The 24071-nt window shown below is 42.0% G+C and overlaps 1 protein-coding gene across 1 annotated transcript; it reads left to right on the top strand.

Moving 5' to 3' along the window:
- Nucleotides 1–2481: 2481 nt before the first annotated feature.
- Nucleotides 2482–23164, top strand: tmem132a (transmembrane protein 132A). The gene is made up of 13 exons (XM_068727167.1): nt 2482–2564; nt 3006–3232; nt 3349–3561; nt 3681–3883; nt 10009–10149; nt 10268–10522; nt 10652–10804; nt 11321–11516; nt 11646–11789; nt 15464–15666; nt 16889–17108; nt 17200–17391; nt 20818–23164. The coding sequence occupies exons 1-13, from the start codon at nt 2489–2491 to the stop codon at nt 21736–21738; spliced, it is 3144 nt and encodes a 1047-aa protein (XP_068583268.1). The 5' UTR covers nt 2482–2488; the 3' UTR covers nt 21739–23164.
- Nucleotides 23165–24071: the final 907 nt, after the last annotated feature.

The raw sequence follows: 24071 nt of genomic DNA, 5'->3' as shown, positions 1-24071 counted from the left end.
ACTATTAAAGCCTTCAAACGCATTTTGGTATACTCCAAAATTTGGCAAACACATCAAAACCTTTGAATATTACGAGAATATACAGTGATTGCCATCATGTTTGTTTAGCAGGCTCCATAGCGCCCCCTAATGTGTGGAAGGCCTAAGTTGGGACATAGTTGCTCAGACAGAGTGCTACAGGAAAATGTCCTAAAACTCAGAAATTAGTTAGCTTTTTGAACTTCCAGTTCCCTTGTCTCAAAGTCAATGGGTTTTTTCAATGTTTTTTTGGTTAGATGCATGAAATGAGGTCTGTTGTTAACCGAAGCTTAAAATGTTTCAATGTTTAGTTATACGATTTAAATACGTCAGTAGATACCCCTCTTTTTTCTAAGCTTTTAAGCATGTTAAAAAGACGGTTGCTAACAAGTGGCTTGCCTTCAAAGCCTTGTGTATACTCAAACTCATGCGACCGTGGTGTAGTTAACTTGGTTAGTGGTAAATGGAACTGTATTTGTATAGTGCCTTTCTAGTCTTCCGACTTCTTCAAAGCGCTGTACATGTCATTCACCTATTCACAGCCATTCAAACACTGAGGGCAGGGGCTACCACGCTAGGTGGTCCCTGCCCATCAGGACTAAACATTCACACCCCACCATACACTGCAGGCACAGCAACTCGGGGGTGTCTTACCCAAGGACACATCAACATGGACTGGAGCCATGTTATAGCCTAACATTAGCTAATTACTTTTGGCGTTTGTGTGTTGTGTGTTTAGGTTTAAAAAATCATGGTGTTAATTTCTGAAGATTATCTTTCTAAACAAAATATGTAAATATAATAAACGTACTTTTGCCACAAAGCTTATTCCATCCATCCATTTACTCTCCGCTTATCCGGGGCCAGGTTGCGGAGGCACCAGGCTTAGGAGGTTATTCCTGATGTCCCTCTTCCTAGCAACGCTTACCAGATCTGCCTGGGGAACCTCAAGGCTTTCCCAGGCCAAACAAGATATATAATCCCTCCAACGTGTTCTGGGTCTAACCATGGGCCTCTTATCAGTCGAACATGCCCAGAAAACCTCTAAAAGGAGGCATCCAGGATGTATCCTGATCAGATGCCGAACCCCCTCAGCTGGCTCCTTTTGACTACCATAAGGAAGCTTACCCAAAGCGCATGACCATAGTTGAGGCTCGGAACGTAGATGGACTGGTAAATCAAGAGCTTCGTCTTCCAGTTTAGCTCCCTCTTCAACACAATGATCCAGAGTTACAATTCTGGGGGTCTCCAAACCGCACTCTCTTTTCCCCTCGGCTCCGCCTTGAAATTCTGTCCATGACAATAACAAACCAATTCTGGGAAAAAGGACAACCCTGGTCGAGTTGACTTTGTGTCAGGTTTAAGGACACAGCTCTTTGCCATGGGGGGAAACCCTACCCTGAGCTATTATCCCCAACAATACAGCTCCCAGGGACAGTGAGGCACAGAAAACCCTCTACCAGGTTAAGGTTAAAACATCCCATTGGCTTTTAAACGAGGAACCAGTGTGATGCTCACTTCCGAGGTTGGGGTTAATTTTACAAACACATCTTTGAGGACTTTAGCACAAATAGTCATAAAACGTCGCACCCTTGTATAAATGAGTAATCAATTCGAATTTGGTGTCATAATTTGGCTTGAGCTTGGCATGGCTCCATTGTGCACCCTAATCACTTTTAGCCTGCAAACGCATTTTTAACGTCCTCTGTTTACGCAAAAACTCAGGAACCTTTGAGAATATACAGTGATCGAGTTTGTGTTTGTTTAGTGGGCTCCATAACGCCCCCTAATGTGTGGAAGGTATTAATTGGGATATAGTTTTAATGTTAGGTCGGATCTGACCGTTGCATAGTCACATGGATGCATTTAATTAATGTGTCCGCCACAAAAAAGGATTCTACTTAAAAAAATGGACAATAAGTGTCCCTATACAAGAAACCAATACATTACTGGGCTATTCCAGAACACCCAGACTATATCCAACCATAACTGTTAGCTGGCTAACCATATTATGTGTTCATCATCCATCATTGTATGTTTAACATGTTGACTCATCTTGAGCAAGCTAGCATGATTAATTAGAAGCTACAATTTAACATAAATGTAGCATTTACGTGCTGGTTCTGGAGCTTTTGACCATATCAAATGTTTTTTATCAGCAACTGAAATTTGCTCAACTGTTTGTCTCAACAGTAAATGTTCTAATGTTCATTATTCTGAGGACTTTAAGGACTTCCCTTCCATATTGGCTTAAGAGTTGAGCTTCACAGCTGACCTGCAGATGAAGACCTGTGTTTCAGTTGAAAGCTACAGAAGAAGCAAGTAAATGGATACGTTCTAAAGTACAACTAGGGTTAGGGAAATAGACTTGAGTAATTAAAATGTCAAACATTTACTGCATGTGTATTAAATGTTTCTACTGGATGATAATATTTAATTTTTTTCATATTTTTGCATCAGGTCTGTTAAGATGGCAGATTTCAGCAGGGCCGGTGTGTGCTGGGGCAGAAGAGGAGTTAGCATTCTGCTGCTCTTTTTGATTTTGGGTGAGTCTTTTCTATGGTCATTTGATTTTTTGTTTGTCTGTGGTACTCACTCAGTAGAGAGAGTGTATCTGTTTATGGAAATATTTATTGTTCATTCCAGCTTTAGTGCCGTTTGCTCCTTGATGTTTTTGTCCCGCTCTTTTCAGCCATGAATTCTGTCACATAACTTTTCTATTTTCACCTTTTTCTTAAACGATGCAGTCCAGATTTTACATTCTTCCTCTCTGTCACTCCCTCCAGCAACATTCTAACTAACCCAAACCTATTTCCATTCTCTACTTGTCCACCAATTGCCCTTGAACTTATTCTCCTGTCTCAATCACCTCACTCCCACATCGAGCCAGTGTTGTTTTGTTTTGTTGTTGTTTTAAGACATCTGCTTTATATAATGATTACTGATGATTACTAATTAATACTATCCTTTCCTTTTTATTCCCCCAGTCCCTTCATCCTTCATGCAGCCTCCTCTCCCTCTCTCCCTGCCGGTCTACATGTCGGTTGTCCCTCCAGCCTGGCAGTTCCTCCCTCTGTCTCAGGTGGAGCTGGGCCCTCTTTTCTCCAACTCCACTCCCTTCTCCTTCTCTCAGAGCCTGTTCATGTTGCGCCCGCCTGGCAAGGCTCCCAGACCAGGTCTCCAGGCTTCATTTGGCCCTTACTCAGTTACACAGGTATTTGAAAAATGACCAGACAGAGATTTGTGGGGAAGTTCACTGATGATGTGAATGTTTACTAATTCTGAAACTGCTCAAGCTAACTAGTAACATACCTCTTTCTTTTTCCACAGCTCATATCAGAGCCTCTCCTCTCTCTCTCTACCCTTCTGTCCGCCTCTCTCCTCTCAGAGCATGTGGAGAGAGAGATTGATAAGGGCAGGCAGAAGAGGTTCAGGGTGAGGACGCTGTTCCACAAGCGGGGTGACAACAGTACCCGAGGGACCTGCATCACCCTACATGCCTTCAAGGAGACTGAGGAGCACAAAGCCTCCTGTATCACAGAGGTGAGGACCAGATTATATCTCTACCTAGTGTTTTTGCTCTTTTCTTCTCATTTATTCATTACACCACTTCCCTTTCTTAACTCTTATCTGTCTATCCATCTGTCTGTCCTGTTTACCAGCCTCCTCTAGGGCTTTGCGTGGTAACTCTGACACTGCCTAATGATTGGTTTGAGGATCAACACACCAACCAATCACATCAGGATTTGGAAAAGTGGCACAGTAACCCCCACCACCGTCGCCGGATGCAGAAGCGAGAACGGCAGCGGAGAGGACATCATCACGGCAACCTTGTCAACCACCAGCATACTTCTCCTTCCCTGAGGTGAAGTTTTAACAGAGACATATTATGCAAATGTTAAAGTTCATACTTTTGGGTTTCTACTTGGAGATGTTTATATTGGCTAGCCTATCTTAATAGTTTCTGAAACGTTTGGTGCAATGATTTCATTATAGCCTCTTTCAAAGAAGAGCAGTGACAAATATTTCAGTCTGTTTGATTCTCTGTTCTAAATTGTTTATCCAAATGAATGAAGGGTAACCAAATGTTAGAAGATTTTATGTTAGAGCCACAAATGGAGTATTTGATTTTTTTCTAATTTCACAAAGGAGAAGGTATCTTTTATCCAGTGGGTATGAGAGAGGGACAAGGACTCTTCCAGAGCATCAAGATTGCACACCTCACTAGCAATGTGAGAAGACTTAAAATATCAACATAATAGGAAAGCAGGGAATGGTCAGTGGTATAGGAAGCTAAACAGTCAACTAAAGCTTTGTTAATACTAACTGATTAAAAGATGCAAATGTTCATTCAAAGATACTTTACAGAGACAATCCCATGGTTTTACCAGGATACAAAAACTCTTAACAGTATTAGAGGGAGGGAACAGAGGATTGGAGTGTATAGAGAATAGAATAGTTGTTACTGTTATTTCATCTTTAACTATAATAACATTGGAACATGGAGAGAGACATGCAGCATATATAAAATATAGTTTTAATGTTTACAGCCCAGTATTAAAATAAGAACTAAGATAATGCTAATGCTATTTCTTTGTTTTTTGTTGAATGCCTTTTAGAATTCTGGGGATTATTTTGTTCTATATGAACTGAGAAATGGAGCTATCAAGTAATGGTAAAAAATTATTTAAAATATTTTGGTATTGATCCTGCCAGCAAGAGATAGATGAAAGAAAGACCAACAGTGGAGATCTTGAGTCAGTCGCAACAGCGAAGGGGGAAATTACATTTAAACAAAAAAGATTTGTAATCAAGGGGCGTCTGCCCTGAGCAGCAGCAAAATACTACACAAATCTAAAGCTGGTCAATCAAGTTAGGACGAATCCCCATATGTTACAACCTGGCTCAATGGCTGCAACAATAAGGGAGAAAAGACAATTGGTAAAGTAATAAATAAGCACATTTAGGAGTGTGCCAGATTGTAATGATTCCTTAGACATATTTATGGGGGATAAAGGTGGTGGATAGTTTATCAGCAAATACCTTTAAAAATTCTGGGAAACCATCAGGGCCTGGGCATTTCCCATTCCACATCAACATTATAGCACATTTAATTTCACCAACTGCGAAGGGTTCAGATGAGCCATCAGAAGTTTATAACAAAGCATAAAAGTCCTTGAATTGGTCATTGATTGTTTGAGGATTTATAGTTATACCATCGCACCTCACCCAGAAAAGGGAAAACCAGGGCCCCCCTCTGGAGCCAGACCTGGGATGGGAGCTCACCGGCAAGCGTCTGGTAGCCAGGCCTTGGTACATGGGGCTTGGCCTGGCACATCAAAAAAAAAAGAATGGAGCTGCCGCCTTGTGGACCTACCACTCGAAGGGATGGGGCAGGGGTCAGCAACACGCGGCTCCGGAGCCGCATGTGGCTCTTCAGCTCCTCTGTTGCGGCTCCCTGAGGCTACATCCACACTAATACGTTTTCGTTTTTAAAACGGAGTTCTAACAAACAAAAACGATCTCCGTCCACACGGTGTTTCAGCATCGTTTTCGAAATGATTTCCGTCCGGACTAAAACGCCTGAAAACGAATATCACGTGACTATTCACTTACACTGCATGCGAGTTGGTGTCGGTGTAAACAGGAAGTAGATTGGTTGCTAAGTTAAAAAAATATGGCAGAGTAATAAAGTAGTCTTTAAGAATGAAGGTCGTGCTTGATACTTAAGATCTTCCTCTAAAATCTTCCTCTATAAGCTCAAACAGACAAATTTCGTAGAAAGTTTTAGAAGTTTTATTTTTCAGACTTAGTTACAACGTTGCGGGTCTTGTTCTATCTCTCTCTCTCTCACACATCAAATTTACTTTAAAATCAACACTTACACATAAAGGTTTACTAGATTATAGGTCCATAAATTTGGTCAACACATGTCTCTCACTCGTTCCATCTCAGTTTTGTTGTTGTCTGTTCTCACTCGTAGCTGTGCTGGTGGCTGAAGTCTCTGTCCTACTGGAGAGCAATTACTGCTTTTGTTCCTTTACATTTTATCTGCGGACTTCACAATAGTTGTGCAGAACAAAATAAGCATTATTGAGGACAGGAAAGTCCTCCGTTTTCTGTCCATCGTCCTCAAAGCCGCTAACCATGACTTCAGACCGTAGGTCTGATAACGCCACAAGACACGCCACTCACTAATCGCTCCAATAACAGCTGCTTCCTCTGCAAAAATGCAGACTTCAACTGGACAACAGCTGCTAGTAAAGACAACAAGGTCAGCAACACCTGTAATGTGTGACTAATCAGGGACACAACGTGGCTGCTAAAAAACAATCAAGTTTTCTAAACGTATGCGTTTACGAGGCCACCCCGGAGCTTTCAAACTCTTATCTTGGAGTTTGAGGTGTTACTGTGTCACTGAAAATATATTTTTTTAAATATTTTGTCAAAATAAAATGTGCGTCACATCCTATTACATCACTTTCAAGCACCTTTCCCTGCAAGTGGCTAATCATGATTTGTAGAACCCCGCTCTCAGTAAACTATCAGTGGATAAATCAAATAAAAAAAGAAAAGTCACAGAGGAAAATAGAGAGTTTAATTCTGCGTGGACGTATTAATTTGCTTTCTCTGCCATCGATGCTGGCTTACCTGTATGCTTGATTTGTGGCGAGAAATTTGCAAACAACTTCCAGAACAAGCACACAGCATTTGCAGAAAAGTATAAAGCTGGAGATGAGCGAAAAAGAGCGATTTCTCAACTGCTCGAGCTCCAGGCTGAGCGCCGCTGTATGGGAGTTTTCCCCGGGGAATTAGAGGGTTGCCTCTATATGACTGCAAGACGAGAGGGAAAGTCTCTGACTGTTATTCGTGCCAATGCACTGAACAGAAGTTCGGAGTACCCTGCCTTTTTGGAGTCTCTGAGTGGTGTTCTGGAAAAGGGCGCAAACTGGGGACTCTATAGTTCTGCTGGTGGACTTCAACGCTCATATGGGTAAAGATGGAGAAACCTGGAGGGGGTGATTGGGAGGAACGGCCTTACTGATCTAAACTCAAGGGGTGCTTTGTTGTTCGATTTCTGTGCTATTCATGGATTGGCCATAACAAACATCATATTCGAGCATAGGACGGTTCATAAGTGTACTTGGTACCACAACACTCTGGGCCAAAGTTCTATGATTGACTTTGTAATCGTATCATCAGATCTGCTGCCGTATGTTTTGGAAACTCGGGTGACGAGAGGAGCAGAGCTGTCAACTGATCATCAGACCAGGTAAACCCAAACGAATGGTGAGGGTAAACTGGGAAGATCAGGCAGAGACCCCTGTTCACGAGATCTTCAACTTCCACCTCCAGAAGAATTTCTTGTGTATCCCCAGGGAGGTTGGGGACATGGATTACAAGTAAGGCATGTTCAGAGCCTCCACTGTGGAAGCAGCTGCTTGGAGCTGTAGTCAGAAGGTCATCGGCATCTGTGCCTGTAGTGCCGGCAACTTGAGAACCCACTGGTAGAATCTTCAACCTGGCCAAGTTTGAAGACACAGGGGAATCCATATGCCTGGCAGAGGTTGTTGAGGTGGTCAAAAAGCTGCTCAGCGGCAAGGCGCCAGTGGTAGATGAGATTCACCCTGAGATGCTGAAGGCTCTGGACATGGGCTGTCTTGGCTGACACGTCTCTTCAGCGTTGCATGAAGGTTGGGGACAGTGCCTGTGGAGTGGCAGACTGGGGTGGTGGTTCCCATTTTTAAAATTGGGGACCAGAGAGTAGGCTTCAATTAACGGGGATCACACTGCCTAGCCTCCCCGGGAAAGTTTATTCCAGGGTACTGGAAAGGAGGCTCCGACCGATTGTCGAACCTCCGTCCTGGCTGTACAACAGTGGACCAGCTCTTTACCCTTGTAGGTCTGTTTGAGGGGTCATGGGAGTTAGGCCATCCAGTCTACATGTGTTTTGTGGACTTGGAGAAGGCCTATGACCGTGTCTCTCGGGCAGTCCTGTGGGGGGCACTGCGGAAATACAGTGTACGTTGGGTCGTTGCTACGAGCCATACGGTCTTTGTATAACCAAAATGAGAGCTGTGTCCGGATACTCAACGCAAAGTCGAACACATTTTTAGTGTGTGTTGGCCTCTGCCAGAGTTGGCCCTTGTCACCAATCCTGTTTGTGATTTTCATGGACAGGACTTCAAGGCACAGCCGGGTGGGAGAGAGTGTCGGTTTGGGGACATCCGATTTTCATCCCTGCTTTCTTGCAGATGATGTACTTCTATTGGCTCCTTCAGAAAGTGACATTCAGCACGCACTGGGGCAGTTTGCAGCCAAGTGTGAAGCAGTCGGGATGTGAGTCAGTACCTCTTAATCTGAAGCCATGGTTTTCTGCTAGAATACGGTGGATTGCACCCTCCGGGTTGGAAGTTAGTCACTGCCCTACGTGAGGGAGTTCAAGTATCATGGGGTCTTGTTAACAACTGAGGGTAAAATAAAGTGCGAGATGGACAGGAGGTTTGGTGCAGCCTCAGCAGTGCTGCGCGCATTGTACCGAACTGTTGTGGTGAAGAGGGAGCTAAGCCGGAAAGCAAAGCTTTCAAAACAATGAGATCGTGGATACAAGGGGCCGAAATTAGTCTCCCTTTTTAGGTTCTCCAGGCATGTCCAACTGGTCAGGGGGTTGACCCAGAACACGCTGGAGAGGTTACATATCTCGTCTGGCCTGGGAACGCCTCAGGGTTCCCCAGGAGTAGCTGGAAAGCGTTTCTGGGGAGAGGGACGTCTGGAACACCCTTGTAAGCCTGCTGCCCCTTCAACCCGGCCCTGAATAAGCGGAAGCAAATAGATGGATGGATGGATGGATGGATGAATAGATAGATGGATGGATAGATGGATGGGTGGACGGACGGACGATCAGCATTATTAACTTGAGTTATTTGCAGTGCTGAAGAAGATTGTTGTATGTGGTTTATCCAAGCTCATAATACTTTTGGAATGTTTTAATAGTGATCCTGTTGCCTTGTTGGACGCCAAGTTACTAAATTCAGCACTTTTGTAAGTAATTCTTTGAAAAGATCTACGTCAAGTGAGTCTACATACCTTGCCTTCAGTTTGGATAAAGACCGGGAGAGACAGATACTTTCAGTAGTAGATATTACTATAGGGCTGTAAGAGCTCAAGCTGACAGAGGAGAGTAATTTGTTGTCATAAAGAAGGATTCAAGGGTAATTCAAGCCAGTGCTCCTCAGACATCGACGCACATTTAGCATGTATACGCGACACACCCATTAGACTGGGTGCGTCACGTATACATGCTAAATTTGCGTATGATTAAAGTAACTAACATAGGTTAAATAAGCAATAGCCCACACAGGGCAGGCAGGAGGGGAGGTGGATGGGTCAAACAAAACAGACCTTCGTAATTTCTTTCACGTCAGTCGTTAGTCACACAAGTCATTAGTGTCATTAGTCACACTCACGTGACTCACATGTGGTATTCACATACATAGTCAAGTCTAAGCCGACCATGCTGGTTTTGTTACATAAACCTAACTTCCTGTGAGGGTTGGAGTTTATGTTGTAACAAGCGTATATGGACACCCGGTCACTGAGACATGCAAAAGTGACGCTAGAGGAGTACAAAGAGCGTCATACTTTGGAACTTAATGCCACTGACGAAGCTGCATTATTTGATGTATTGGTGTGAGAATGTGTTGGAAAAACATGACAAAAAAAACAAGAGAATGGGTCTAATTTATGAACAAGTGGAAGTGAATGAACCCGGTTAAAGAGTAATCGCCCCTTAGGGATGAGAAAATGAAAAGGTTGTTGCATGAAGCCCATTATGTTTAGGCAGGAGGAAGAGTTCCATTTATAGCAGGAAAATTGTGCATGGACAGAGGTCTTTGAAGCAGTTTCCATGGATCCTTGTTTTCCCTTTATGTTTTGTAGATGATGATGATCAGTTGCCTGTGTGACAAATAAATGTATGCTTTCATTCAGATACCCTCTAGGTGTTGATGAGGACACCCAGGGGCATGTTCCATGGGCCCTCAGATACCAACGGGTTCCCATCAGAAACCAAATACAGCTTTACTACTCCTCCTCCGACACTGTGGCCGACCTAAATCTGACACCACCAGGGTATGTGAATGAATAGGAACATGTAGAGAGAACTTTTTTTTTGCTGCCCGAGAATTAATGTCTTTCTGCCATTCTCCAAAATCTATCGATCTTTTGTACCAATTGACCGTCAATCCAGATGTGTGGAGGACAGAGCAGCGCAGTCCCAGAGGCAGCTCTTCCATATCAAAGCAGTGACACTGAAGGAGGAAGAGAGGGAGCAGAGCAGAACCAAAGAAGAAGAAACATGTTTGAACGGGCAGGAAGAGGAGGAGCTTAGCTTGGACCCCCATGTCATGATTCGCTATCACAGGGGCCCGGTCCTGATAGGACAGCCAATCAGAGTGTCTTTGAATGTAAGAGCTAACTTCAGCGGTGAACTTGTTGTCATAAGGTAAACACAAAATTATATCACTACAACACTACTTTCACAATCTTAAAATGCTGTTTTGTATTACAGTCTTTATCACTAGCTACCAACCACTCTGATAGTTTTACATTCAAAATCTGTGTGTGTCTTCAGGCTGAAGGTGAAGAAGGGCTTGGTGTCCATGGTGGCACAGAAAACTCTGACCTCTGACCTGTGGGCAGTGACCCTGGAGAGAAGCCAAGGCTCCAGACAGGACGTGGTGTCTATCCTGTGCCACAAACACAGCACACACAAGCACACACACAAGTAGGTCAAGAGTTCAAACACAGTAGCCAGCAAACACACTAAATGCCCCCTTATATAGTAACGTGCACACAGCCTGATGAAGCTAACTTGTTTAACAAAAAAAGTTGATAACCACCATCAGGATACCCATTATCACTGATTGGGCATTTAGGTTTTGTTGAGCCAGCTAACGCAAAGAAAGCTTGGCTCTGTTGCACCTGTTTCTTAGTACACCCCTCTGTCCATTGCATAAATGTGTCTGGATCCCAAGGTTAATTGAGTGGAGTCAAGGCTAGCTGCAAGCTGGAGTGGAGACGGGTTGTTTAAAAAGTCTCTAAGCCACTAAAAAAAGCTCCTCAGCCATGGCTTTGAAGTAACCTTCCGATGTGCCAATCTAAGAGCTGCCTCTTTGTACTCACAATCAATTTGCTGGGTTAATAGTTGGTCAGTTCGTACTTTCACCATGTCAGGAAAGTTTGGACCATGACAGATCTATACATACTAGAAGCTCAGTCTCTGATCTCTGTTGCCCTGCAGTCCCACTTTACTACAGCAGGTGGTGTGTCTGTCAGTCCACGGCCTGAGGCAGAGCTTCGGTGTTGCCATGACGGTGTCTGCTAACTGGTGGGTGGAGTACTCTGGGCATATAAAACCCCTATCACCACATGGAGCAGCAGTAAGCACCTTCTCATTTGCTGATCGACACATCTTTAGCATCGCTCCCATCACAGAGGTACTTCATCTATTCAGACATTCATTTAATCCCAATCCATGGATCATCATTTTTATAATCTTTCAAATTTTTAAAGATTCATACAATCTGATCTGTTTATACATATTTTTTCTAATCCTCTATCCTCAGAGTAACACGATCATTAATACAGCCATACTGACCAACCAGCCAGTGTCACTTCCTGTCATTGTGCTGGCTATAAACCATAATGGGAAGGTATCAGATGTCACCTCTGCAGTCACGTGCCACTCTACCAGCGAGAACACTGTCAAGGTGCAACACACTCAAAAACAAACAAATCTGTCAAAAGATCAGTCTGATATTTTACAGTACAGGTTTGCTCGTTACCCAGATTCAGAAGAATAACATCATCTTTGTCTAGGACAGATTAAGCCAAAACATTAACTGTGTCCCAATCTAGCGTCCTTCAGAGGACGCAGCCTTTGGCTGAACCAAGTGTCTCCAAAATGAGACGGTCTGATCTACAGAGAACTTCCTGTTTGCGTCAACAGCTCCCCCCCCCCCCCTTGCTGCTGCCGTCGCCTAGAATCCAGGTATATACAGGTATATTAGGGGTGTAACGGTTCACAAAATTCTTGGCTTGGTTCAATACAATACAGTGGTGCCACGGTTCAGTACGGCATGGTTCAATACAGCAAAAAAGCAGAAATGCCATATTTTTTTACTTCTGGATTAATTTGTGTACAGGAAGCTGCAGCAACTCCTGTTTTGTCTTTAACACATGGGCTGCTGTTCACAAGGTCACAATCTCTCTGATCTTTGGAGGAGGCAAGAGATCTGCTGGACTGCCTATTTGTGTCATAAAGTCAGGTAGCTTTGTGTAGTCCGTGACGTCCGGCTTTCTGTTGTCAGAGCAGCAGCGGGTGCTTCGGTCATTTGATTCTCTGTTTAGGCTTTTGTTTTCTTTTAGAAAGCAGGAATTATGGTCTGGCGAAATGAGCTTGTGAATGAGTAGTGTCACAGGGCTAAACAACATTAAGCATGTTCGTACAGCCTGCACTTTCCACTCCAGAGAAGGGTCTCATATCTGCGGCTATAAATATACCTTTAGCCCTGTTTGAATTAGTAGGGAATAGCTACCTAAACGCTGTGGGGAGAGTTTGTAGCGTGTGTGCTGCTGTTGGTTTTCCTGGTAAGTTAGTTTAGCATAGCGTGCCTCCCAGAACAAACGTGGCTCACCGGAGTGTTGTTCTTCCGTGGTGGGAGTGTCAGACAGCAGCTTGTCTGTTACGTGGTGTGGTGCCATGTTGAGTGCAGTGGCTCCACCGAGAGAACATTATATTTCCCATAATTTAAGCTTTAGCATAAATGCGTAATGCTTAAAGTAATGCGTACCAAACCGTAAGCCTTATATATATATATATATATATATATATACACACATTAAACTAAAACCTTTACAGTATATATACTGTAAAGGTTTTTCTAAATTAATAATCAGTTAATAATTCAATCAGTTGCAACTCATTTTCAATCATTTATAGTTCTTGTAATTAAAACAATGTATTTATCAATAACTTTATTTGATTTCATTCACACACACATATATATATACAAATATGTATATTTTGCAATCCTAAGGCAGAGGAAATCAATCAAGACAGTTAACAAAAACAAAAACAGCAAAACAAATGTCAGCAAACGTGTTTATTAACTTGTAGTAACACATATGCACATACTTTATATTTTTGCTATAAGTCACCCTCCCCTGCAGGAACATTTTCTCCAAAATTGTCACATTGAGAAAATGATGAAAAGAGAAACAATTATCAATAATGTTAACACAAGGATGCAAACAAATTTTACACAGCAGAATATACACAAATTCACATAGAAATCATTTACATGGATGCCTTATTTTTGGTTTAAAAAAATACGAAAAAGGTGGCAGTCACAACTGTCATCTCTGTGACAGCAACAAAAAACAAATCAAAAGTGTATTGTCCTTTCTACTGGTTGTCCTATTAGTAAAGGCTTTGTATAGGATGAGAGCTAATTTAACTGTAACCTCAAGTACAGGATGGTCAAATGGAGATATTGCAAATGACCTAGCTAGCGTTACTGGCTTAATTCCAGCTGCGGTTGCAGAATGTTTGGCCCCGGTGAAGAGGCCATTGTTCTCCCCGCTCAGCTTGATGAACTCAGCCATTTGCTCCTGGCTACCTAAAACATAACAACATGTATAGTTAGTTTTGCTTCACACCAAGTTCAGTTTATCCGTGTAGTTAATCTCAACATTTGTAACGTTACTGGACTTAAAAAGTGATATTTCAGGTTCACAACCTTTCTATCTGAGTTCCTGTTGGTCCGTTTATGAATATAATAGGAAGTATAAATTATCTGTAAAATCGTCACAATACTGCCGCTTCTCCCTCTGCTGATTTACTTGTCACCATGTTGATTCAAATCAAATCTTCATCGGCACGCAATGCATCTTGGGATATGTTGGGCCGCAAGGATCCATCAGATGTGTCTTCCGAATCTGGGAAAAGAAGGCTGCATTCGTCGGCTGTAATTGAAAGAGTCTTCGAAATGGGACAGCCTCGTAAGAGCTGCTGTGATTCAACCGGTCTACAAATGCAGCTTCCGAAGGATGCAGCTGCTGGATTGGGACACAGCTATAGCTCACTCATCAGATCTCTAGACTGTGGTATAAGCCCGCCATTGGCCAAGCATATCACGCAGCATTCTCCTCCCCTTCTGCCATCTGCACTATCTACACCATCACTGCATTCTGTGCTTTGCCCCGGCTAAGACAACTGTAAATGGTAAATAGATTTGTACTTGTAGAGCGCCTTTCTATTCTTCCGACCACTCCAATGGCTTTTACACTACATGACATTCACCCATTCACACCCATTCCTACATTGATGACCCAGCCTTCGGGTTTAAAGAAATACAAACAAGTCCATTCCAAAAAAAAAATCACAGGTTTCAATTGTACCTTGGGGTCAAGGATGGTCTTTGAAATCATAAAAGACTATCAAAGCTATTAAATGGATCCTTGAGATTGAATGTTTGGTAACACTTTCTGTACGCGTTTTCTTGGTCACCATGATTTTTTGTGTCTTCCTATTTGTTTGCAGAATTCTGCATGGAAAGATTCTGTTGGAAGTTTGTCCCAGCGGGTATAGCTAGATTACTAAGTAACTGAACAGTGCAATGGGCTGATTTTATTTGGAATTTGGAAATTATAAAGTGTGTTTTAGTGTATTCACTGCCATGTTGAACTCATGAACAATGGTAGAACTCATACCATGTTCAATGATATGGTTATTTGTGCTAAACTGATATTTGTTCTCCTGACATTTGAGTATTTGAAAGTTTTTTTTAAGTAGTTTTTTTTATTTTTCTATCAAACCGTTACCTAAAAGTTAAATATTCAGTAAACTGAGATATTATTGCCTCATAAAGTTGTTACCGCTAACGTTTCAGCAAACAGCTTATTTTCACATCCAGCAGACACAAAGCAATATTATTATTCATTTGGAGTCACGTATGGTTTGGTTTGATGGATGTAAGTCCAAAAACCACTCTCTGTTAGTTCTGTTTTTGGTCTAATCCAACTCCTGAGGGAAATATTTGGCTTTTTAGCGGCTAAATGAACACTGAAAAAAGCTGCCTGCTGCTGCTGGAAAAAAAAGTTAATGAGAACCATGAGACAGAACCAAAGCATGAAAGTTTCTGTCTGTGAAACCAAAACAATAACCTGAAAGAGGCTTTAAAAAAACGCTGTAGAGGCGAGGGTAACTACAGAGTTGGTGATAGTTCTCTGTGGGTTCATTACTACAACGAACAACGTTTTAACATTCAAATAGAACACAACAAAATGCATACTGAATGTACATACTGTACTAATGTCCTTTAATTGCCAGTTTAATGGGAGTCTTCTCCACTTGTCTTCTGTATGTCCTTTATAACCACAGGTGTCCAGCGATTGCTCAACCCTCTTTGTGGATGGCAGCGAATCAGGGTTGGGTAACACTTGTGCAGTGGTGGAGTTTCTACTGGGTGCACTTCGTGGCTCTGTGTGTGTGGAGGTGTGGGCTCCTTCAGTGCCCCTGCGAGTGTCCTTGGCAGACCCTGTTCTCAACGCTATTGATGGCTGGAACCACTTCACAAAGACAGGGTAGGAGACAGCCCCATTGTGTCTTTACTGTGGTTTATGCAACAGAGCAATCACTCGTTTTTGCAACTCTTCTCCAAAGAGGGTTTAAAAGAAAGGCCATCACAAATAGATATAAAGGAACAGTCATGAAACTGAGCATTCTACACTACAGTGTTAACTGTGTATGAATTTGTGATGTCTCACCTTAATCTCTTTGTGGTCCTGTGGTGAGTGTTCTGAATTAATTCTCCTGTTATCACCGTCGTGATTTTTTCATTTCTTAGAGACTAAGACCAAGACTGCCAATATAGTTTAGCTGGTGGTTATGTAAATAGACAATATAATTCACACAAAAACATATGTTGGATGTTTTGGTACAAATAATGTCATTACAATGATTAAGTGAAACTAGTGAAACATATTTCCTGTATTTGTTACACTTGTATTTACAGCAGATTTCAGGAAGAAGTGTGGCCTAACACATTTCATTGAATAACATTTATCCAAACTAAAATATAACTAAAACACATTGACATTTGAAAGGCATATTCTTTTTTGATAATCATAACTGATTATTAACAAAGTTTAAATGTAATGACCATTTTGGATAAAAATATTTAGAATAAGAGAAGCCTAAACTATTTGTCAATCTACATCAAATCCATCTCTGAGGTGGGATCCAAATGATCCTGAAGTTTGGCATTAAATTGATCCAGATCTCTGTCTTAAATTTTTAAATAACCAAATGCAGAATTTTGTCCAGATTAAAAGTAGGATTGGATCACCAAATCTTAAATTCAAATCTTCAGGATCAGGATTCCTTGGATCTGCTTTGAAATACCCAGTTTTCAGATCAGATCTGAGTTTAATCCAATCCAACCAAAATAATCTTGTGGGATCATTTTGAAATACTGACCCCTGTCGATCAATTACATAGTGTGAAAGCATTTACAGGAAAGTGTATCTTATCACCCATGTTTATCTGTGCGGGAAAATTCACCCTTTTGTGCATGTGCAACAAAGTCAAGACCCACTCATAGGAAAACTGCTCCATAGCGCTACTAGAGGTCAGAAACGTCACAGGAAATCTGAGTCTGAGATCCAAGTTTAATATGTTTAACTTTTGATGTATTTTCTGATGGATTGTGACACAAGCATGATCCTATGCATCTGTGTATTATTTCACAGACACACTCAGATAAGTTAAGGCATTTAGCTCTTCATGTGTGTCCTGTCTCTTCAGGTGTGTACCAGTTTATCAACGCTCCTCCGTTCAGGTTCTGACTCAGTTCACAGCTCAGGATTCTTATAGCAGAACCACACACCTCCTGGGCTCATCTGATTGGTTCGTGGATGTTACAGAGCTGGTCCGTAACTGGCTGAGAGTAGAGGACCCTCGAGTGGCTTCCCTTGGCGCCCAGAACAACCTGATAGGTTTACAACCAGGAAAGACATCACTCCATGTAGGTGATAGTTGTACATCAATTCCCTTTGAACATCTTCACTTACTGAGCATCATCATTATCATCTTTATCCACTGTCTTTTTCTCTCAGGTCGTCTCTGAGCAGTGGGATGGCGTGCTGGGCAGATGTGACATCACTGTGACCTCTGACCCCGTTACTCTTGGGGACCTGTCTGTGCAAGTTGTCAGCGGTCTTGGCATGTCAGTCACAGCTAACCCAACCCACCCTTCCATTGTAACAACAACAGTAACTGCCTACAACATCCTGTACAACCATCACCAGGTGACTGAAAGGCAATTTATGATAATTGATTGGGGCGTCTGTGGCTCAGAGGTAGAGAGGGTCATCTGTCAATCAGAAGATCCCAAAGGCTGTGCCTACAGTGTATAAATGTTGGTGTGAATATTTAGTTAGTCCTGATGGGCATGTGGCACCTTGGTAGCCCCTGTCATCACTGTGTGTGACTGGGTGTGAATGGGTGAATGACATGTAGTGTATTGAGTGGTTGGAAGACTAGAAAGGCGCTATACTATCCATTTACCTTGTCTGAACACAAAGTCTTCATTGGGAAGACACTTTGAATTCTCAAACAAAGCAAGTGTTCAGATAATAGCATTGTGGTGTACACAAGGCACAGTGCTAAGAAAGTGGTGTTCAAATGACCTGGTACACATGGTAAATTTGTGTAAATGTGTAAATTTAAAACCCAGTCAAAGGGAAGTTAGAGCACCTTTAGCTTCTGTACGATGATGTATTCCCCAGTTAAATTAGATATTTTAGCAGTATTCAATTACAAGAGGGAATTAAATCAAATGCTTTGCTAAAATGTGGGCAGCTTAGAATCTACCTCGCTACGAAGCTACAGAGCACTGTGGCTCCATACACACCTCCCTTGTCGCAAAAAGTTCCATATTGATTGATAGATGGATTTCATTATATTATTGGTTGAACTTGGTTGGTAAAAGTTCACATAAGCACAGGATTTAGTGATTGTGCTCATGCAAAAAGGTAACATGCAGATAGTGGAAGGCGAGGAGAATGCTGAATGAAATATGCACCCAATTTGGTTTAAGACCAAAATATTCCACAGATACTGGTAATTGTTATTTCATTGAAAATGTAAAGCATTCCTTGGATGGAAGTAATGTCGTCAGTGCTGGGTTTCTTTCTATAGAAGGCATTTGACAACTATGCCATTCTCCTGTCTAAGTTGTCTACATAATGATTTTTCTAAACAAGCAGTTAATTAGTTTGAGTCATATCTTCAAACTGTGAACATACATCTACTGATGCCTCTGAAAACATCTTCAGTGATGTTCCTGGAATCATCGCATGTTGTGGGTCTTTCAACATCATACACCCTCCTCCAGGTGACCAAGCCAGGGCTGATCTGACCGAGCTCTAACAAAAGTGATTGCCTTCTTGGAGGGTCTGGACCACTTTGCCCACTGAAGTCCTGCGCTGATGGCTTCAGCAATGGTCTTCAGGACTTGATTAAGCCTCCATCGGTACCGACCCTGTCCGAGAGCTTTCGTACAGCATCTGAGGATGTGGTCCAGGAATACTCAATTGAGAAGAGTGGGCATGTAGGTTACTCTGCTATACTGTGCAGATGTGATGGACTTGGAAGCATATCATACACTGCCTGGATGAGACATTTGATGTGATGTGGCTCAGCTTTCTGAGCCCTGATGTAATTGCTCCTGAAGAGACCCTCATCCTGAAGTTGCAGTAGTAATCAGTGATGAGGTCTTTGATCCTGCTGGGGACATGATGTTTGGTCAGACTGAGTTGCATCAGCTTGTGTGGGATGGAACCATATGCATTTACCAGATCAAGCCACAACACTGACAGGTTGTGCTTGTTCTTTCTGGCCTCCCTGATGAGCTGTGTCACCACACCGGTGTGCTCCAGACAGCCTGGCATCCCTGAAACACTACCCTTCTGGACTGATGTGTTGATGTCGGTGTTTTTTGCCAGGTAGGTGTAGATTGATTGGAAACAGCACTGAAGAAGATCTTAGCATTGACACACAGCAGAGAGATGATGCGAAACTGGCCTATCTGGGTGGAGTTTTCCTCCTTAAGGATAACCCCTTCAGCCACTCTCTACTGACCTGGGATCTTCCACAGAGGAGATTGGGACAGTTCTTGAACACTTTGTACAAAGTGCCACTTGGTCCTAGAGTGGAGCTTATGTAACAGAGTTAAAAATGTATTTTATTTCTTATTTTCAATTTGTAATATTTTAATTTATCATCTAACGATTCTGTTGAATATGTGAATTTTATCTTTTGAGCTATTTTTGTTTGGCGTTGTTTTATTTTGATTCACGCTTCCTGAGGAAGCGCGTCCCACCTTTTCTGTACCACCTAGGCTCCTGTAGTCCCGTCTTCCCCTCACAACGGTGTTTCATGTTGTTGAGGGTAAGTTGTGTGTAAGAGCTGTTGCACTGTTTTGTTGTTTTCTTCAAGGAATGGAACTGTTAAATGCTACGCGCTTAATGAACTGCTAAGGCGATGACATTATGCCTTTTTGACAGTTCAAATTATAGGTTTTGTGGCTGTTTCATTTAGCCTTTTTGGCGCCATTTACTTTTATCTCAGGCTGCCCTGTCAACGTAGCGCGGCATTCCTTTTGTGTAAATTCTGTTGTTTTGCATGTTTAGGAGCGGATGTATAGAAAACGTGAGACCAGAAAGCAACGGTGTTTCATGTTGTTGAGGCGGCAAATAAATGCTAAAAAGCCACCTTCCGAGTCATCTTTGATGCCCTTGCCAAGTCTGTTACACTTACCCTTGCCTTACAGACAATCTCTCTGACTTCCTTTAGCTGCAGCTTCTTCGCTTGGTGGATCTTTAAGCCGTACATCGTTCTTGCAGATTTTGCCACATGCACACTGCTTACCCTTAATTGTTCGTTGCCTGCATCTGATGTCGTTGTGTCCGTCCGACTGGGGTGCTCATGCTCCCCCCCTTGGGCACCCCTGGGGGTATCTTTCCATTAGTTTCATTGTTGCTTTTTTTGGGAGTCCTCACAGAGGACACAGATTAGATTGCCAGCCCGTTCTGCCCCGTTCGCCAGCTCTCTGAGTTGTCACTGACTCTCCAGTAGTCACCACATTTTTCATGGTTTTCGTCCAGTCTTTTCTGGTTGTCACGGATAACTTAGGGTGTGAGCTGTGAACATAATACATCTACTGATGCCTCTGGACACATCTTCAGTGATGTTCCTAAAGAGGAGTATGTAAAAGTTGACCAAGAAAAGTCAACCCACTTAAACAATGGAATGGGTATTCCCCAGGGTTAAATTCTTGGTCTGCTGCTTTTCAGTCTGTTTATAAATGAAGTTTTACAGAGGCCGGCTGCCAGCTTTATGCAGATGATGCAATCATATATCTAGCAGCTAAGTCACCGATTTTACCCCTCTTTAGATGTGATCAGACAAAGACTGGGGGGGGGAGACAACAGATCAGAAACCATGGAGGCTTCTACAAAAATCTGACCAAAAATGCTTATAAAAACAGGGGACATTATTAATAAAGGCCTGGTCCTGGTGAAGTTGAGGTAAATTAAAGCCACTATTAAAGAATTTGCAGTTTATTAGTTGAAAATACCTAGCTAAGTTATTTAAAGTAATAATGTAAAACAGTTAAGAAGACTTGTCAGACCTAATTTTATTTCCATTCATATCCTGTTGTGTCTCTCCAGGAGGCTTCCATCAGTGTCTGGGTCCAGTTCAGTGACGACACTGCCTCCCTCCTCTCCTCCTTTAGCGACCTTCCCTTTTTCCTACGTCTCTCATCATTGGCTGAGACTGTAGTTGTTGTGGCGCCCGGTTCCAGCCCACGCATCTTTGCCCAGGGGGATGGAGGCGGGCCTTTACTGCCTGCAGAACTTCTGGTTTCAACCTGCATTGACCAGCCAATCAGCTCCAACTCTATCAGTGAAGGCCACAGGGATTGGACGGACACTGGAGGAGGAGGCAGGACAAGGAGGCTGGCAAGAGGATCTGGTTGGATAAGAGTCAACCTAGACCTGGGCTTCCTGCATCCAGTAGGGGACAAGGATGATGAGGGTGAAAAGTTTGAGCTTGACATTTCAGGCACGCAGGGTGAATCAGACAGCGACATCTATGCATCAAACTTTGACGAAGACGAAAGTGAGAATGTAAACAGTGACTATTATGACAAAATCAGTGGGAAGAGACCTAATAGACACTGGAACCAGGTGGGGTACGGAGAGATGGTCAGTCGGAACAATCTGGAAAGAGCTGTGCTGATGCCAAGCCAGGAGGAGGGCGCTGTGTACTTCTCCCCTAGCCAGGAGAAAGACGGAATACGGGAGGAGGAAGATGAAGGACAGGGAGCTAGAGAGCTGGAGGTGGGTGTGGGGGCTGTCCTCGCTCTGCTCTGTCTCTCTGCTGCCCTCTTCCTGGCAAACTGTCTGCCCTGTGCCCTACGAGACAGAAGGAGGACAATGATGGAGGAGGAGAGGGAAGGAGAACTAGAGGGAGGTACAAAGGAAGACGAGGAAGAGGAGAGAAAGAAGACAGAAGGTGAAGACAAGATAAAGCAGCAGCATGAGACGAACAATAAAGAGGATGTTAAAGAGGTAGAGATCATTTGCTGATATATGCACAGGCCGAGCTGAATTTAAGCTCAAATCTGTACTCAAAAGTAACATGAAGTGAATTATTGTAACAGCATGCTATCTTCCTGTTATGTTACACTTAGAGACAAATGGAAACTGTCTCCTTCAAAATTACTTCCCATACAACTAAACTGCACACTTAATTACGTTTGCTACAAAAATACTTTGTTAGCTTTATAGGCAACAAAACTACTTTGTAAGGTTTGTTAAAAACGGTTTGGCTTAAAATGACTATGATATTGAAACAGGACAAAAACGCAACAAAACAACTACATTTAAACAAGACACAACCAGCAGTCCCCCAGTTTAAGCCCTGTGCTTTCTGACCCATCCACCACCCTGACCTCCTGAAAATCACTTATTTGTGATACATCAAAAGCAAATGGAATCCATGACAAAATATGTTTCCCTCCTAAAGTAATTCACAATGCAGTTTTGTTGAATGGTAACATCATTTTAAGGAGACAGGGCTTAACCATGACATCACTTTTTCCAAGCTGTTGGGAAATATTGTGGCATCACTTCAAATGATAATACACTATGTGATGTGAAAGCAACGTGTCACAATTTAATCTGCAAATGTCATTTCACATCTTCAGAGCCAAGCGAAGCAACAGAAAATGTGCATTCTGGATTCTGGGCCCCAGCTAAAACAAAACTACTGGCCCATTTAGCATCCTCAATTACATTAACCCAATTTTCAAAATCAGTTTGTCCTTTTCTGTCATTCTTTTTTTTTGACTTTGTGTCTTTGAGCTGCTATGGAGGTTAGGTGATTGTCCCAAATATAAACACTTTTATTTGTTCTCTTTTTCCTGAGTTTGGACATTTTACAAACTGTAAAATGTGCCCCATCAACAATGATACTACTGTAGAAAAAAACAAACCAGCTACTTGTATAAACTAAGAGCTCCCTGCAATAATCCTGCTGACACAATAGAATAAATTTGATCCAAAATGATTCTGTAAAAAAAAAAAATAACAATAATAATAATATAATAACTAATATAAAACTACTAAAATGTATCAAGCCATTGGAGGGTTAGTCCAGAAAAAGGCCCAGCATTTAATAAACAAGGGGTTGTATGACTCTTTTTTTTGTTCTGTACCTCGGGCAGCACCTTGGTCAGAGGTGAGCCACTTGAAGGCGTTGCTTTTCCATAGTAACCAGAGACTGTGTAAACTAATTTTTTTCTCGATTGCTATGTATCATGGGATAGTAACAATACTTTCTATGAAGCATTTGTAGATAGCTAACATGTTAGGACTCACCCCAAATAAGTTCAGCTACCCCAGGAAGGGCTGACACTGCTGGTGCTTTGTAATGGTTTCATCTTGTTATTGTCAAACTGATCCAATGTACTTGTACCTCTGCTTGTCGATAACTGTAGTCCCTATTTTTCTGTTCCCTAATGAAAATAAAAAATACTGCTATACCAAGACTTACTATACCAAGACTTTTTATTTTGGACACACTATACAGTACTATACTGTGACTTTTTAGGACTTTTTTGACATGCTGCTATACTATGATTTTTTAAAATAACTTTTTCGACATAATATACTATGTCATTTTATGACTATTTGAACATACTTTACTATGACTTTTTAAAACTTTTTTGACCAACTATACTAGGGCTTTTTATGACTTTTTTATACTATGGCTTTTTTTTGACATACTATACTATGACTTTTTTCGACATGATATACTATGACTTTTTTTCGACTAACTATACTATGACCTTCTTGACTGTTTTTTACATACTATACTGTGACTTTTTTTTGAAAGACTATACCACGACTTGTTTATTTTTTTTACTTTTTCTGGCATTGTATACTATTAATTTTTATATTATATCATACTATTACTTTATTACTTTTTTTGAAGTGCTATACTATTTTTTTTACTTTTTCGACACGCTATAAGATACATTTTTGGATTCATTTCGACATACTATACTATGACTTTCTTTGACATACTATATTTCAATCAGGAGAGACTTCATTAAAATGTAACAATGATTTATTATACATGCATATAATATGAATAGTGCAAAATCGTTGGTGATTGGACTCCCGAAGTAATACAACCGAGGGTAGTGATGCTGAGGTCAGATAAGGCCTAATGCCCCTGGAGTCCAGACACTGGTGGTGGTGGTGGTGATGAAGGGAGTTGCTGCAATCTGATGATGAATGAGGAGCATGACTGTGATGCTGACTGGAGGTGACTGGGGTGGAGGAGGGTCACATCTGCTGTGAGCTGAAATGACAACTTTTTAAAGTTTGACAGCTACGATGTGATTGGTTTTTAG

Source organism: Cebidichthys violaceus, unplaced genomic scaffold, assembly GCF_023349555.1.
Source record: "Cebidichthys violaceus isolate CVI_PGR_0920_01 unplaced genomic scaffold, fCebVio1.0.p SCAF_4, whole genome shotgun sequence".
In the NCBI taxonomy this organism is placed as follows: domain Eukaryota; kingdom Metazoa; phylum Chordata; class Actinopteri; order Perciformes; family Stichaeidae; genus Cebidichthys; species Cebidichthys violaceus.
This window is presented reverse-complemented; position numbering and strand designations above follow the sequence as displayed.

Coding starts and splice junctions, on each gene's coding strand:
- tmem132a (XM_068727167.1), top strand. CDS start 2,489: ATGGCAGATTTCAGCAGGGCCGGTGTGTGCTGGGGCAGAAGAGGAGTT. Junction 10,805..11,320: donor ACACACAAGCACACACACAA/GTAGGTCAAGAG, acceptor GTTGCCCTGCAG/TCCCACTTTACTACAGCAGG. Junction 17,109..17,199: donor CAGGAAAGACATCACTCCAT/GTAGGTGATAGT, acceptor TTTTTCTCTCAG/GTCGTCTCTGAGCAGTGGGA.